The 18865-nt window shown below is 38.8% G+C and overlaps 1 protein-coding gene across 1 annotated transcript in view; it reads left to right on the top strand.

Moving 5' to 3' along the window:
• LOC143538804 (uncharacterized) overlaps positions 1-11678 on the top strand; it is a 30171-nt gene extending 18493 nt beyond the window's left edge. Inside the window, exons 4-5 of the mRNA XM_077032272.1 lie at positions 4637-5759; positions 11115-11678. Coding sequence (XP_076888387.1) covers positions 4637-5759; positions 11115-11678 — 1687 coding nt within the window. The remainder of the gene's footprint in view (positions 1-4636; positions 5760-11114) is intronic.
• Positions 11679-18865: the final 7187 nt, after the last annotated feature.

Genomic DNA, 18865 nt, shown 5'->3' with positions numbered 1-18865 from the left:
TACTTGACTAGTTTAGTGGTGCCACTATTTTCATAAAACTGGATTTAAAGAGTGGGTACTATTAGATTCGAGTCAGACCTTGTCAAAACATATATGGATAGAACCTATAAAGGGGGCTTGAAAAATAAGTAATTTATGCTGGGCTATTATCCTTTTTTTAGGTTCATTAGGATTCTTGTTAGTTGGAACCTCGAGTTATTTTGGTAGAAATTTGATATCTTTCTTTCTGTCTCAGCAAATCATTTTTTTTTCATAAGGAATTGTGATCTCTTTCTATGGGATCGCGGGTCTTTTTATTAGCTCCTATTTGTGGTGCACAATTTCGTGGAATGTAGGTAGTGGTTATGATCGATTTTATATAAAAGACGGAATAGTTTGTATCTTTCATTGGGGATTTCGTGGAAAAAATCGTCGGGTCTTCCTTGCCTTTAAGACTCATTAGGGGGTTGTATGAATGGTTGGTGATACCTTTTGGTTTATCCAATGCTCCTAGTACGTTTAAGAGCATCATCAACCAGTTGTTCAGTCCATTTATGGTTAAATTTTTGGTGGTCTATTTTGATGATCTCCTTATTTATAGCTCTGATTTTGATGAACATGTGAAGCATGTATGACATGTTATGTCATTACTTTGTAGGGATAGCTTGTATGTAGCCAAGAAAAAGTGTGTCTTCATGGTACCTAAAGTCCTACTTTTGGGTTATGTTGTTTCTGATGATGGGATACAGGTGAACGAGTCTAAAGTGACAGCTATTAATCAATGACCAACCCCAACTACAATAACTAAAGTATGAATGGGAAGACCTTTATATGGACCAAGGAGGCTGAATCTGCTTTTCAGTTGATCAAAGAAAAGCTTACAACAACGTCAATTCTAGTATTACCAGATTTTTCTTAAGTTTTTGAGTTGCACACAAATGACTCGCAAGGTGGAATTGGGTCAATTCTAAGTCAGGGGACGACCTATTTCCTGTTTTAGTGAAAAGTTGACAAGGCCAAAGTTGCGTTGACGTCATTATTTGTTTCATAAGGAGTTTGTTTTATTTACATATCATGATTCATTGCATCATATTCGTAGTCAAGATAAGGTGTCACATAATCATGCGAGTTGGATGGCTTTCTTGGAAAAGTTTTACTTTTGTGGTGAAGCATAAGTTTGGGATTTCAAACGGGGTGGCAGATGCCTTGAGTAGAAGGAGTAATCTAATTGTTTCTATAAGGATTGTTGTACCTGGGCCACACCCTCATGGAGCAGCCAACATTGGATCCATGTTTTTCTGTTATTGTGTAGGATGTGCAATCTGGAAGTAGGCCTGGGCATGACGGTTTCCTTTCAAAAGAAATTAAGTAATGTATTCCTAATTCCGGCCTCCGCCTTCAAATTATCCATGAACTATATGGCGAAGGGCACGTTGGAAGGGGGTTCCGTACTTTATAGTTGGTACAATCTTCCTATTTTTGCCCTAGTATGCACAATGAGGTAGACCAATTCGTTAAACGATGTAGGATGTGTCATGTTCCAAAGGGTACATCTACCAATGCTGGACTTAATAGGCCTTTACCCGTTCCTATACAACCTTATTAGCATGGATTTTGTGTTGGGGTTGCCACGCACAGGGGCGAATGTAAGGCTTGGGGAGGGTGTGCAGGTGCCCGCCATCCACCGGTCAGAGTGTCGTGTTTGCGTGTACAAATTAGTATATGATGAGTCAACAATCAGTCAGTACCCGTCGTCGGACGTCAATGTTGGAACTAGAGGACTATTTAAAGTGTAGAGATCGAGAAGCGAAAAAAATAACTTCGCCGGAGTTTTTTTTCCGGCAACAACCGTTTAGTATCAGAATTGAAGTAGGAAGATGACGGGATGGGTATTCTAGGAGAACAGTTCTATTATTATATTTAAACTTTATTGAGTTTGACTGATATTTCCGAGGTAATCTTAGGTTGTGTTTGTTTTTGCTTATAAGGTGTGCAAGGAGCCTATGTCTGCAGGCGTGCAGACATAAGCTCTTGAAAACTGTTTTTCTTTTTAAGATCTGAAAACTGCTTTTATGGTCTTAAAAAATAAGTTCTTTTCACCATCTTCACACTTCTTCACACCCAATGTCCAACACCACCACCACCACCACCCACCATCCACCACCACCACCACCCGCCGTCCGCCGCCACCACCGTCGTCCGCCACCACCACCCACCACCGCCGTCCGCCACCACCGCCACCCACCGTCTGCCGCCACCACCACCCACCACCGCCGCCCGGCGCCACCGCCACCCACCGTCTGCCGCCATCGCCACCCACCACCGCCGTTCGTCACCACCACCACCCACCTTCTGCCGCCACCGCCACCGCCACCACCACCATCCGCCACCATCCCCACCACCACCCACCACCACCCATTGTCGGCCACCATCACTGTCCACCACCCACCACCACAACCGTCCATCACCACCGCCCACCGTTCACCGTCTACCACAATCGTCTACCACCACCCACTTCCATAGTTTGTACACCACTACCTTATTTTAGCAGTCTACAAACGTTAAACGACTTTTATCTACTGTAATATATATGATAGGTAACTAATTTTCAGCTTATGCAGACGATATCCAGTTTATAAAATAAACAGTATTATATTTTCAGATTGCAGACCTTCAGACCACATCTTCAGTTACAGACATTAAATAAGATGAAATCAGATTACAGACAATTTTTGTCTTCAAAAACAAACAGCACCTTATTGCCACTTTTGTAGCTCTTACAAAGTTTTATTTTATTTTTTGTTTTCAAACTATAACTTGGCATTTATCGTGTATCTGTTAAGTTTCTGTTTACTTTATTATTATTAGTTAAAGTTTATAATAATAATAATAATAATAATAATAATAATAATAATAATATATTTTTATGGTTATTACTTAAGTTGAAAGTTTTTTTATCATTTTAAAATAACACCTGACTAAAAAAATGTCATTTTGTGCTCACGTAAAAATATTTTGTTGAAAATTTAGAATACAAAACACCTCAAACGAAGACGCGTCTAGACTTTAAAGAGAAGAGGAAGAAGACAATGAATGCGGCTTTATTTATATTAAATTTGTGTCAATTGTATATATTATATAATCGGTATTTGAATTCGAACATGTCATCGTGAATCAACCTCGGCCTCCCAGACACCCCACTCACTTCTCATATCCGGCCTTCCATCGCGTCGTGTCAACCCAATGGGCCGCTGGTCGCTCGCTTTCGATCTGTATAGTGCCCCATGTACTAAAAATTTCTGTATGCGCCTCTGGCCACATACCCAACGTGGTAATGATTCTATCTTTGTAGTTGTATTCCGGTTTTATAAAATGGCACACTTCGTTCCTTTCAAGAAGACGACATATGCAATTAATGTGGATCAATTGTTCTTTCGGGATATCTATCATTTACATAGTTTGCCATCTTCAATTGTTTCTGATCGCGACACACGGTTCTTGAGTAATTTTTGGCGTAGCCTATGGAAAATGGTGACTACTCAACTTAATTTCAGTAGCGGCTATTACCCTCAAACTAATGTGTAGACTGAAGTTGTTAACCGGTAATCTTTCGCGGTGACTTGTGGGTGATCATGTGAAGACCTGTGATCAAAAACTATGTCAAAATGAGTTTACTCAAATTCATGCTGTCAATTGGAGCACTGGGGTTAGTCCTTTTGAGGTGCTCTATTCTGCTAAGCCTTGGGGACCTCTTGATCTGATGTCACTTCCTGTTCCTGGTTCCGTCTCCAAGAAAGTGCAAGATTTTGTGGTGGGGTTACCTGAAATTCTGAAACTTGTGCATGATAACTTGGCCCAAGCCAATGCGAAGTACAAGCAAGTTGCAAACCAAAAGCATAGGCAAGTTGATCTTGAATAGGGTGACTTTGATTAGGCCATTTGGACTAAAGATCGTTTTTCAGCTTGAGAGTTGAGAGTACAACAAACTATTGGCCAAGAAGATTGAAACGATGGAAATCATAAAATAAAAAAAAAACTCTAATGCTTATCGTCTAAAGTTGCCATAAAACATTTTCTGCCTTTTCATGGAGATTCGTTTGATGATGAGTCTGCTACATATTCGAGGTCGAATTTTGTCTACCCGGGGGGATGATGCAGCTCCAAGTGTGGAAGATCAAGCCATCACGGTTCTAGAGGCCCACGACCGAGCTTCTAAGGGTGCTGAACGAAAATGAACTTTATGTTTTTTTGTTTTATGCATTTTTTTTTGGTTTCGTGTTTGGCCCATGTCCTTTTTTGCCCGTTTAGATTTCCTACTCTTATTTAAGTCTTGGTAATGTAACTTCAAGGGACATCTATGAAATTTCCTACTCATTTCAGATTCCCTTCCCTGGCCTTTTGGGATAAATTTTGGGGTTTGGGAAAGATTATCACATGTATTCTAAGAATCAACGTGATCGATCATTCGTTTCTATTACACTCACTACATCAGTGGGGGTTAGGGAACGGTTTTCGTTGTGTACCTCTAAACACACTTGTATATATCTAATCGCAAATGCAATATATTAATGTCGATAGACTTTTAGTATGAAATGTTAATTCATCACCCTATGTTCAAATGTTACTTTGCTTATTAAAAATGGTCTTAAATTCACAGGGATGAGTCTACTTATATCAGAGAGATTGTTGAAGAGATCTTACATGATATACAACCTTGTGATGTGGATGGTGATTTAGTCGGCATTGATTTTCATATAGATGCATTAATTTCAAAACTGGAAATGGAAGAAAAAGACGAGGTGCGCATGATAGGGATATATGGAATGGGAGGAATTGGCAAGACAACTATTGCCAAAGCTTTGTTTAGTAAAATCAAATATATGTTTGAGAGTAGTAGCTTTCTGTATGATAATAGAGAAAATAGTTTTTGTAAAAGGGATATATGCGCCTTACAAGAAAAGGTTTTAAGGGAGATTTTACCGATCAATCACAATTTCAGTGTTCAGGATCCGAAGAATGGAGCCAACATAATACGAGCAAGGTGTATGCACAAAAAAGTACTTATTGTTCTCGATGATGTCGATAATGGCAAGCAGTTAGAGTTCCTAGCAAATGCACATGACTGGTTTGGTCCAGGAAGTAGAATCATTATAACCACGAGAAACGAGCAATTGTTATCCGATGTTAATGAAAAGTACAAACCAGATTGTTTGCTGATGCATGAAGCTCTTGAGTTGTTTAGCAGGCATGCCTTCAAAAGAAATAGTCCTCCAGAAGGATATGAGGAATTGTCACTTCGAGCGATTCAATGTGCTGGCTATTTTCCTTTGGCAGTGAAAGTTTTAGGCTCTTTCTTTCATGGGAAAAAGGCATTTCTGTGGGAAAGTTATTTTAATAGACTAGCAAAAGCACAACATGCTGATATTTTTGAGACACTGAAGTTAAGTTTTGATGGATTAGAGGTTTTTGAGAAGAACCTGTTCCTAGACATTGCTTGCTTCTTTAAGGGAAAATACTTAAAGGACGTAACTAAAGTATTTGAGAGCTGCGGTTTTGACCCACAAATAGGGATTAGTTTTCTTATTGAGAAGTCCCTTATCACCCTTTCTAATGATGAATTAGGTATGCATGACCTCATACAAGAAATGGGTTGGCAAATAGATCGCGAGAGTTTCCCAAATAGCAGACTTTGGAAGCTTGAAGATATCCGTGATTCCTTGAAAGATAAACAAGTAATAAATCTCTCCCTAATATTATGTGTTGTTCTTATAGTGAGTAAGGTTTGATTTCAGTTTAAATCTTGGTTTTAGAAATTAACAGAAATTGAAGCAATTGTGGTGTCCGATAAGCAATATGACGTTGACGAATATAAAGAGAATGTGGGTTTTAGCCCCGATATTTTTAAAGGCATGAAGAGTCTTCGCCTACTTGATATTATAGGCCGATTTACTTCTAGTGAACCTACATTCTTCCCTGTTGACTTACGGTGGCTTCGTTAGAGTGAATACCCGTTTTCTTCTTTATCACCATCACATATGAGTAAGCTCGTGGGTCTTGAGATAGTTGGTGGCACTATAAAACAGTTTTGGAATGGATAAAAGGTAATTAGGTTATAAAACCATATTCTTAGTAATAGATATGAGTCATAGTCTGTCATGCATTGATATTTCACCATAACATATTAGCTAGCTTTCTTAACATGTTGTGGCGTAGAGAAACTGAGTGTCACAAACTGATATGCACCCTTTAATTAGATGTGGGAAAACATTAAATTTCTCCACACTTTCAAGTTGTGAACATATTTTTTTTTTATAATTATTCGCATAGGTTTTCGTGAATTTTTATATATCATTACACTTACATTCACAAACATATTTTGTTGGTAATAAGAGAAAATATATTGAATAAACAAAGGATAGATTGAACAAAAATGTGGGACAAGTTTCTGATTTTGTTACTTGATTAAGAAACTGGATACAAAGCAAACTTGTAGAAAGGAAAAGAAAATGAAAAGTGTATCTAGACATGGTAAATACCATGCTATTTATTAAGAAAACAAGTAACGGAAGTAAGCAAATGAAAAACCTTCACATTTATTTCTTGACCTTCATTTTACCCAATCTTTTGACATTCCCAGTCTTTTAACTGTCCTAGTCAACATTAAGTCACACTCTCCCCCTTAATGTTAACCTGGGTCTCCAAGAACTTCAAGACCCATCAACGCTCTCATTTCCGCAAACTTGACTTGAGGTAGCGCGTTTGTTAACATATCAGCCTTTTGAAGTTCACCACTAACATGTTGCACTTGAATTTGCCCGCGTTCAATACACTCTTGAATAAACTGATATCTAGTATCTATATGTTTGCTACGACCGTGGAACATGGGGTTTTTCATTAGTGAGATAGCCTACTCGCTATCAACTAGTAACTTCACCCGTGGGGGCTCTTTTCTTGTTAAATCACTTAACAAGCTTGTCAACCACAACGCCTGACAAACGGCTGATGTAGCAGCTATGAATTCCGCTTCACACGAGCTCAACGCGACATTCCTTTGCTTCTGCGAGGCCCATGTAACTAAATTGTTTGAATAATAAAACACCATACCTGAAGTTCCTCTCTGGTCTTCCACATTCAAACCATAGCTGCTATCACTATACCCCAACAGTTTACCATCACCTCATCTTCTGTATTTTAAACCATAACCAATCGTACCCCTCAAGTACCTTAAAACCTGCTTAAGTGCTTGAAGATGACAAACCTTTGATGCCGGTCACCGTCGTCGTCAATGGTTCTCCGGAGGTAACAGTCGTAGCCTCCGGAGCAGTGGTCTTCTCACCACCGGGGTTCCCCGCCACCTCTTCACTATCTGACTCAGTGTCAGATAGGAGCACTGGATCGGCTGTGGAGGCCGCCTTCTCCTTCCCTTTCCCGCCGGCAGCCCTCTTCTTCCGCACTAACGGAGGACCATCTGCGGATTCCTCAGAAGAAGACAGGATGTCAGGAATTCCAGCAGCGGGTACAGCACTGAGGGGTGGAGGAGAGAATAACGCCTTACCTGGCCGCCGATGGCTCAGGATCTCGTGGCCCAGCGGATAGACCTCCACAAACCGATCCGCTGTTTGCTCCAGGATGGGCAACTCGTTCTCGTCAAGAGCACGAGTACCCACCCGCACGGGACCGTCAGCTTCCCGCGGGTACATGAGCGATTCCAAATTGTTCCCCTCTGAAAGAAAAGAAACAGTTAGAAGACAAACTCATATCAGCAAGAAAGACAAGACATACCATAAGGAGTAGAGTTCAAACCGTATTCGAGAAGGATGGGAACCTGAGACGCCTCCTTCCATACCCGGCTCATCCCCAGCATCACCATCCCAGACTCCGCAAACCGGTAAACCGGAGATTGGACCCAGGATATCTTCGCAAACCACTCCGCCTCCTGGTAGTTGGTGGCGTGGTGGCTCGGAATTGCTTGACCATTTTTAAACTTCATGGCAATGGGGACGGCGCGGGCAGAAATGTAGAAGAACTCCCGCTTCCACGATCGGAGACTGCGCTCGGTCGCGCAAATCTTCAAACCCTTGATCCGGGTTGTCAGGGTGTACCACCCCTGGATGCACCTCCAAGTATAGAAGGTCATCAGGCGGTCCACATAGGGCTCAATACCCAGAATCCGGCACACCCACTCGAAGTGCCGGATCTTGGCAATCGCCATCGGATGCACCTCGGTCAGGTGCACACCGTGCCTCTCCAGGACACGGTACACAAACTTTGTCAATGGGAACCTAAGGTTCCCATAAACAAAGAATGCAGCATATACCCCGATCTTGCCACTGGGGGCATCATACACAGTCTGGTGGGGTTCAGGAAACTCAGGCTCAAGAGACTCAAGCATGAATTTCCTGACGACATACTGGTACTGATCGACAGGTAGAGCACACTGGCACTCGCCAGCAGTACTCCTATCGTCGGCTACAGCTTCAGCATCATGGGAAGACATTGCAAGGGAAGAAGAAACGATTTCGGAGGAATGCTCAACTGAATAAGAGAGTATTCACCAGAAATCGCCTTAAGAGATGAAAGAGAAGAAGTGAAGATGTGAATTACAAATGACCCTCTTCCCCTTTATATAGTGATCGCAATTAATGCGGTGAATTTAATGCGAAGGAGAGAGAAATCGAAGGTGCAATGAAACTATGACACGTGGCAAAGAGCAGGCTGGCAACAGCTGTTGACAGGACGTGTGCCAGCAATTTCGCGGCCACGCGCCCGAAAAATCGCGCCCACGCGCCTGAAAAAGCGTCTGGAATGACCATATAATGTCACGTCACCATAACTTCCTGCACGTCCTGACACAGTCAGAAGAGACCGTCGCACGACGTTTCAGAGGTTTGGACTGTTCCTATCTTTTCACCAACCTTTCGAATTTCAAAATTCAAAATTTGAAAATATTAAAAAGTAAGCGGGAAAATACCCCTTACCTTGGCAAACAAGTAACCGTAAGACGGATGCGGGTACAGTGTAAAGGCAAAACCCTTCACGTACCTAGCACCCGCAGGGAATTGAAGCCAAGTAAAACCTTGGCAAACAAGTAACCGTAAGACGGATGCGGGTACAGTGTAAAGGCAAAACCCTTCACGTACCTAGCACCCGCAGGGAATTGAAGCCAAGTAATACCTTGGCAAACAAGCAACCGTAAGACGGATGCGGGTACAGTGTAAAGGCAAAACCCTTCACGTACCTAGCACCCGCAGGGAATTGAAGCCAAGTAAAACCTTGGCAAACAACTGTAAGACGGATGCGGGTACAGTGTAAAGGCAAAACCCTTCACATACCTAGCACCCGCAGGGAATTGAAGCCAAGTAAATTTTGGCGAATAAGTAACCGTAAGACGGATGCGGGTACAGTGTAAAGGCAAAACCCTTCACATACCTAGCACCCGCAGGGAATTGAAGCCAAATATTCCTCGGCAACCAAGTAACTATAAGACGGGTGCGGGTACAGTGTAAAGGCAAAACCCTTCACATACCTAGCACCCGCAGGGAATTGACGCCAGGAATACCTTGGAAGTAAAGTAACCGTAAGACGAGCGCTGGTACAGTGTTAAGGCAAAAACCTTCACATACCTAGCGCTCCGCTGGGAATTGAAACCAAGAAGGATCTTCTGGGCAATGCTTGCGGAAGCGGAAATAACATCCCCGCATAGCGGGAACGTCGAGAACTACGTTGTTTGAAGCTCCAGGATGGAATTGGTGGTTTTAACATAATTGATCACTATGTTCAAAACTACCAAAACCTCATGGAGAGTCCAAACAAGTGGGACTCAACGCTCCTGACTTGCGAGGAGGTTACAGACCTACCCGCATCATACCCAAAGACCAAGCAGGAAACTCGGGAATTTCTGCAAGTGACAAGGACTTCCGCGGGAAGAATCCCCATGGAAAACCTTAAAAAACCCTTTTCAAAACCCTTTGCTTAAGTCCAAAAGTTCACCTCACTTTATTAAACACGCATGAGAAGAACATTGGACTGGGGGGACTTGAAGAGGTAGGTCCCAGCAGAGCCCAGTTGGACCCGCAAGACTCACCTTAAACAGGGACGTCTGCGCAGAAACCAACTGGATCCGCAGGACCAACCATGCTCAGAGACGTGACGTCCTTACGCGCAGTACGCAAGCTGGTCCCGCAGGAAATGCCTCCCAATGGTGAAGGACTCCGCCTGTCCCCGCAGCCTCGGATACAAGCCATTAGGGAAGGCCACCCGCGCAGCAAGGCTACACGCACAAGGCACTTAGCTCTCAATCGTTCAGTGTCACCTGAAGGAATGAGCGAAGCCGGGAACAATCCCGCACAAGGGCGGGAGGGGGAATACTCCCGCCCAAATAAGCCAGTCCGTACGATACGGGAAGATCTTCTGTACTGTACCTGACGAGGTATGGGAAAAAGATCTGACTAAAGATACGACAGCTTATAGACAACAGTATGGCGAGCAGCATGCTCCTACACTGTATGTCACTATTAGCCGCTGCCTACTCACCAACTATTGTCATACCACGTGCGTAGCCGGCAGTTGGTAGAAAAAGAATAGTATACAGCAGGCCTGGTCGCTATCAGCCGCTACCTACCCACCAACTACCAGCAGGGCACGTGCGTAGGCTACTGTTGGTGGAACAGGAACACTGTTGCAGCCGGCCATACCTCCTTGGAAACCTACCTTCGGCTATAAATACCACAAATGGTATGACCATCTCATCTCATCATATCTTATCACATTATCATCATATTATACCTGATATCTGCTCTAGCAATCTCTTAATATACTTTTATATTTAAAGAGCAATCTAGTCTGATTCTCACGCCGGAGGGTGGTCACAAGGAGGAACCCCCCCCCCCCCTTCTCAGTGACGAGCTCACGGTGTCTGTTTTGCAGGTTATCAGAAGAACCATCTTCAAAGGGTCTAACCCCTCGTGGGAAACATCTATCTAACCCCCAGGTTACCAGTAATCTGCCCGGGGTCCGGTTAGTGTTTCTTCAATAACTACTTGCAAATAGACTACCAAAGTCTTAACAATAACTACTTAGGAGCTTCATGAACATTTTAGTAATTATATGTATTTTCTTTCTTTTGTTGTATACAGAGAGGTGCTGTTGTAGATGGTCCAGTGACAATTGTTATTCCTGGAAACAAAATTCCATGTTGGTTCAAAGAACAACCCGGGTACAGTGTAGCAGTGATGATGCCTCCCAAACGCAATATCCAAATCATTGGGATTGCTATATGTGGTGTCTTTTCCGGGGAATGGCGGGGCGCACATTATAATCCTGTTATCTCGGTCCATTTTGAAAAGGATGGAAAGTCCACTATTCAGATGGAGGAGGTTGATTGTATTATTAATAATGCATCTGCAGCAGCTCAGAATGGGAATACGTGGATTGGGTATAGACCGTGTAGTTCTTTCCGGGCTTTACAGTGTGATCAAGATTGGTCTGGTGGTACTCTATTTATTTTAGTTGCCTCACCAGGTGGTGCTAAAGCTGTAACGAGTGCAGCACTTCTTATGTACAAATTAGAAGAAGAAGAAGAAGATGGAGAATCCAACCAACAAATTATTAGAACTTGTTTCGGTCGTCCATGGGTGACCCAAAGGGATAAGAAAAAAATGAACGCACTTAATTATGCCTTCACATCTTCTATTGTTTAAATTTGCCTGCACGGATCGAACAAATATTCCAACACGTAATCTTGATTTCAATCTTCTTGAATAAACCTATTTCGATGGTTACACGTGATTAATTAATCGGATAAAGCAGAGATTTATCTTGTTACTAGAATTGGATTTGTATGTTGTGAATTCTTTCAAGAACAGAATGATAACCGTCCTTTTGTTCTCTGTATAATCGATAGAAATCAGTTCCGTATATAGTCTCCGTACATCTAATTAAATTTGATGTTATGGGTTTTAAACCAAAACCCATTTAATTAGTAGCCCACAAGTTAATATATTAAGGCCCAAGTTATTATTTTAATAACAAAACCCAAATAACATCTAAAATTAAATCTAGCTCGCCCTCTCGCGTCACTAAACTCGTTTAATCTCTAACGTTATTTGTTCGATCGATAAGTTAATCCATTATACTAAAATACACATTTATAACACTAAAATTACCAACATCTTCTACCCCTAAAAAAATATAGGAATTTTCTTATTTTGATGTGTTCACTTGGATGATATAAAAATATCCTAATAAAAGTTGGAGTTTCTCAAAATCAATCGACACCGGCCTCAAATCATCGAATGTTATTATCAGTTTAAACATAAAAAATTATCGTACTCTTCAATAACAAAAAAAACCACTTAATTTCGCTTTAGGTCCCCAAATAGTCCAAGCCTAGAACTCGTTCAAAGAAGACGTGGAAAGCAAAATTTACAATCTTTTGATGCCCTTAACAAGCGGCAATCTTTCAAGAGATTGCGATCATCTGAAATCGAAGTCATCATGTCGTGACAAATTCTAAATACCATGAGCATAAATACATCGCTTCATTATCGAAACACCGCCATCAACAATTGTTTATAACAATTTAGATAATTCTTGGCGAACCTGTAGAACCTATTGGTGTAAACAAGCCGAGTTGAGTTCGAGACCGGCTCGTTTAGAGCTTTATTTCTAAACAATGAGCTAGGCTTGTTATTATTTATTGACCATTTATCAAGGGGTGAATCGATATCAAACACAAAACAATATTAGATAACTCCCAAGCGTTTTATTAATCAAGAATTATAACTAAAAAATTTGATTACAATGTTAACAATGACTTGATTATATAGACTAACTATTAGAAAATAGAAAGTAAATCCTTTCAATTATTGTATTTATTTGTATTTTAAGTATTATAAATATTTTCAAAATCATCAATGAAACGTGTGGTTGATTTTTACCAAAGTTTACATGGTATCAGCCAAATTCATTCCCCCCCCCCCCCTCCTTATCTAAACCATAAATCGCCCTCTACTTCTTGTTTCTTCTTCCTTATAACAGACGCCACCTCTGACGATTCCCTCTCCATAAACACCATCATACACTTACTCATAATTAAACTCTCCTCTACCAATTACCTATGACAGAGAGATCATATGATTCCCAATTTTACCTTTCAAAAGCTTATATGTCACATTGATGGTTCATCTCCTTGGCCACCGGCGACAATCATTGTCGATGATAAAATTGTCACCAACACTGAGGCTACCCCTGGATTGAAAATGACTGGCGTGCAGTAATTAATTTGCACGCCTCTCTCAATGAAGAAACAATGGCTGAAGTCCTCAGTATCACGGGAGCCCGTCAGATCTAGATGGCACTCGAAAACACGTATGGCAATTCTTCTGTTGAGCACGTGCATTATTTGTGTGGCACCCTTCGTCAACTCACCAAAGACACATCTTCCGTAACCGATTACAGTCACCGATTTAAATCCATTTGTGACCAGCTAGACGCGATGTAACATTTGCTATTTTCAAACCCCAAAATCCGACCCGTAAAATATTTTTGATTTTCATGAAAGATAATTTTTTTATTATAATATTTATCATTGATTTGTATTTGTTAAGTTACAACCTCGATTTCAACGCTATATTATTATTATTAGTGAATCATAAATAATTCATTTCAAGTTATTAAAATTATTTTCATATGTGCAAATAGTTGAATTATGTGCAAATAGATGAATCTATGTTCATTTCTTTTTTTACACGTGTAATCGTTAATTTTACACGTTGAGCCGGGTTTCTCTAGATTGATATTTTAACATGTAATATAAATAATTATGGTCATCTTAAATTAATTTTTATCCTATGTATTTTATGTGGCATTTTTTTATTAAAAGAAGAGCATATTTCTAGCATATTCCAAACACAACTTACTCTCCAAGACTTACCTACTTAACCACCTTCTAATCACAACTATAAATACTGTCATATCCCAACCTAAGGCAGAAATGTCAGGTCGTGAGCTTTGGTTCACAGCTCACAAAGTACTATCATGCAATTTAAATGTGGCATATCTAATGAATTAATTTAAAATTCAAGTACAACGTACAATTCAAGGAAATTACAAAACGAAATCAAATAATACAGTAAAATTTTTAATCCTAAAGGTCATCTCTACGTGATCTTCATCTTGATAAACAATCCAATTGATAACCTGCAATTGCGTACACAATAGATATTTGTCAACAACACATGTTGAATGAGTAGATCACCAGTTTTTATTTACAATATAATAACATATAAATAAAGAACAAAAATGTTATCTATGAGTATAAACAATCAAATCATTGAGCAAATAATGAGTATCGGTAAAACCATTGTCATGCGAATCGGACGTTGGCTCATACGACATGATGTGATAAATGAGGGTGTCGGTGAAACCATTGTCATGCGAATCGAGCTTTGGCCACCAAGACGGTCGTATGATCATACTATAATGTGATTATGATTGACATCTCCGAATGCGATAAAATAAACAAATAAACATGCTAACAAATAGCAAATAGTTATTCAATTGATACACACACAAAGATAACAGTTTGCTAATGAGTATATGATAAAGTATGTAAGCAATTAACAGGTTCTCATAAGTCCCCAAAACGTTTGAAAACAAGTAAACAGGGGAGTGATTACTTACCTTAATATTCAAGCGAGTTAAATGATAAAATGAAGATATTAAACGAGTCCCAAGCCTTAAGCGAGCTGACTAATCCGACACAAACTGACCTGAAACTTTGAGACAGTAAACTATAATAAAAAAAATAAGAACATTGCCGCTAGAATCAGATCAAACAGATGTATAAAACTCAAGTTATAAGATTTTAACTATTTAAGTGAGTTGGTACTGTTTAGAATCCTAACTTCGAGTCGAAAGTCTGGTTCTAACCAGAACACTCAAAATTTCAAAACAAACATGAAATATTTTGACTAGTATGCCCTAAAACGGACCGGAGAGCAATTGACCGACAAAACCCAATAAATCAGTAAAGCAAATTAAGGGCTTTTGTTAGTTAGACAAAAATAAACGTTTTTCATGAAGACAACTTAGCCGGAAAGATCACGGAACAATGAGAAAACACGAGTAAAAGGGTCTTGAAGCTTGAAAGTCAAATCGTACAATGAAGATTCTTGGATAATACACAATAAACCATTATGAACGATTTTTTAGATGTTGAGGCTGAGTTTATAGAGGTATTTAGGGTTTCTTTATAGGTTGGTTATAATAATGAGACTCAGAGTTGATTTATTTGGTAAACGAGCTCGAATTAGAAACGATATAATCAATAAATGACAAAATCGGGTAAACTAACATAGAGATTTGGACTTTAACAACAAGAAAATGAGTTTGGACCTGTTATAACATTATAGGACTTATCTTGGGATTAAGTTTTTTGATTTTTGGCAAAAATAGTCCCTATACTTTTACAAATGCGATTTTTGGCCGTTTTTAAGAGTTGTTTGAGAAGAGTTTTTTTATTACAACAAGTTTCATAAGTTATATTTTTATTTGTTTTCCTTTATTTAAAATGCAGGCGTTTAATTAAGTTATTTTTTTACAATTCAAAAGAAAGGGGCGAGACAAATAGGAGGACGAAAAAGTGGGTGTAACTCAAAACAAAGAAGATTGGCGTGCCTTGAAGAGGCAAATTCGGGTAAATATAACAAAAATGACAGTTTTGTGAATACATAGTTTTTTTTATCTATGACATTATATATATTTCACAACCACAAAGACAACGAGGACGTTTAAACGCAGATAGAATTAAAGGTGCATACGATGACGTCTTTGAGGGTGAATACTCTATGCCCATTATAAACGTATTGCACAAATGTATTCCTGCATATTACACTTTTTTTTGCGGATCTGGTGTATTACATATATGCACTACAAATGTATTACATATATGCAGTATTGGTATATTGCGTACATGCATTATTCATGTATATTACATATATATTTGATTATGGTTTATGACATATATGCAATGCAAATGCATTACATATGTGAATTACGGATGCTATACATATATGCATTGCTAATATATTGAATACGTGCATTATTGGTGGTGTAATAGTTGGAAAGCAAGCCCCGGGAAGGAGCAAAATAGAAAGAAAACGTGTATGTCATGAAATACGAAATATGATTGTCTACGCGCTAGCTGTTCGAAGGCATTAGAGGGCTATCAAAAAAACAACGTGATGTCGTTCGCAGTCTGGTCCGAGTCGTGCCCTAGGAACAATGTTGGAACTATGAACCCGTTGTCGGGTTAACTATATTAGTTCATGGGTCAAGTCAGTTTTGGGTCAACAGTTGCTATCAGGTAGCTATGGGTCATGTCTATAGAACTAGTCCAAGTTGATCGAGTTTTATGGGATGTGACGTTAGAGTTGAGACCAAGTGGAAGTTGAAGTTTGTTGCTGAAATAGAGTAATAATATGTCAACTTAGAATGTGTTTTATGTGTTTATATAATAAAATTAGAGTGGTTTGTTCCTTTCATTAGTACCCTTTTTGTAATTGTAATATCGAAGTTGGAATAAACAAAAAAAAACCTTTTTCATGGTGTGTCGGCGTAATCGGGATTGAACCAACACCCATTAACACCAAAAGCTCGGTGGATCAGTTTTTAAGTTTGGATTTTATGTGTTTTGCTTGCATTAATGTTAGATATTTCAAGTTTGGATGGATGTCTTGGATTTTTCAAGTTTGAGTAACTCAAGCTGCATATTACATATATTTACATTCATCAAATTATAAATTTGCATATGTTCACATTCATGCTGCATAAGAATTTTGTGAACATAAAGTGCATTTAATTGGCCTATTAGTTGCAGCAAAGTAACAGTTTATCAGGTCAGTGTATGCAAGCTGCTGCAAATTGCAGGTTATAAATTTCAAGAAGCTAAATTGGGTAAATTTGCACCTATATTTCTCATGACATATGCAAAACAAACATAACAAATTTTGACTAATTTAAAATGTTGTATGTAATGCACCTCTTGTTAGCGGGTAAGGGTTTGCAGCTTGCTACATATTGCAAGTTAGAAATTCCCATTTAAAGCCCGATTTAAAAAGTGCATTAGCTGGTAAATCGGGAAGCCCATAAAATCTGTCTACTCGGCCCGAATAACCCGTTTAAAAACCCAAACCAACCCATTAATTTCTAGATTTTAAATAAACGAAACTAGCCCTCCATTAAAGACCCAACTGTAACTAAAAAAAGTACAAAATAATTTTATTAAAAAGCAGTAAAAACCAACTTTATATAAAATCTATAAATTTTATGCATATCCAACATCAACAAAACAGCCTAAACAAAATCAACTACACTTGTTTAATTACATTAGTAGTTTGACTTGTACGTCTGACGCATATGTTAACATATGCACACAAGTCTTCTGCATAATTTAAAACACAAGGTTGTCCATTTACTAATATCACCATTAATCAGCCTTAATTGGCTAGGAAACACACTTTATATTACCGATGCGACATGACATCGTTTGTGTGTTTTTGTAACGTGGTGCATAGTTCCTCACCCTATTTTTAAAAAAACAAGTATAGTCACATATAGTATATAAAAAATTATAAATAGACAATAAATCTTTTCTAACCTGCTTAACATAGTGGTATTGCTCCTACCAACTTGGTATGAAAACAATTGTGGAAAAAATGTGTTTCGGGCCAAGCAAACTCGGATCGTATAAAAGTTATCATGTTGACATGTAACCTGACCGACACGTTTTCTAAGCCAATAAAATACATATATCTGCAATATGCTTTGGCAAAATCATTAAAAAAAGGCATCGACAGTTAAAACAACTCCAAAACTCACATGATTTATTCGAACATCTGGTATGTGTGACAACTACCAAATTTCAGGTTAACTTCGTTAACTAAACACAGTTAAATCTTGTTGACTACGTCTGTAAACTCAGTTAGTTCTGTTAACTATGTTAATGAACTCTTATACATGTGGGGTCATGTATATGAACTCTTGTACATGTGGTGTCATGTATGCGTACATTTAAGTTAATGTGTCATTGGTGACTTAAACAAGAATAAGTGGCTAATTATAACTAGAATAATAAACTCGTCATACATGTTATGATAAACGTGTTATGTAGCATGTACTGTATATGATAAGTATAATGTGCTATGTGATTAATATGTTATATTATGGTTGATACATAATTATGTGATTTGTAAGTAAGCTAGGTGATTAAACAAGTTACATTATATGTCATGTTACATGTTGGTTATTTATATGGAACCTTAGATTATAATACATAGAAAATGTTTATAAATTATGTAACATGTCACATATGGATTAATAAAAATAACTTAAGGTGTTATTATTCTATTAAATCATTAGTAAAGGATTTTTAATAACAAGGAGGTTACAAACTATTGGAGTTCAAAGCCTTTCTCTTTCCCTTCTCTCTCTCTTTGGACGTGAACCACACACCCACACACACTCTCTCATTTTGTTTTGCAAACACTCTCTTTCAATATCATTTTCATACACAAAAGGTTTGGTGATTATTGGGAAGCAAGGGAAGTCAACATTTGGATCAATCAAGAGGGTAGGTATTTATGTTTTGTTGTATACATATGAACCTTGTATCCAAATGATTTGGATCATAAAAGGGGATGATCAAAGTTTGATGAGTCAAAAGAATTTGTATGTATTTTGGTCTAGTATTTTGATTCTTTTATAAATATAATTGTTTTTACTTTTCTTATGAAATCAAATGGATAATAGTAATACATGAAATTTGATTGAGTAAGAATGTTCTTTGACGATTTAGAATCATAAGGATGTAAAGATTATGATTTTT

Source organism: Bidens hawaiensis, unplaced genomic scaffold (genome assembly GCF_021521415.1).
Source record: "Bidens hawaiensis isolate Kalapana, Puna unplaced genomic scaffold, B.hawaiensis_p1.1 tig00011693_1, whole genome shotgun sequence".
In the NCBI taxonomy this organism is placed as follows: domain Eukaryota; kingdom Viridiplantae; phylum Streptophyta; class Magnoliopsida; order Asterales; family Asteraceae; genus Bidens; species Bidens hawaiensis.
This window is presented reverse-complemented; position numbering and strand designations above follow the sequence as displayed.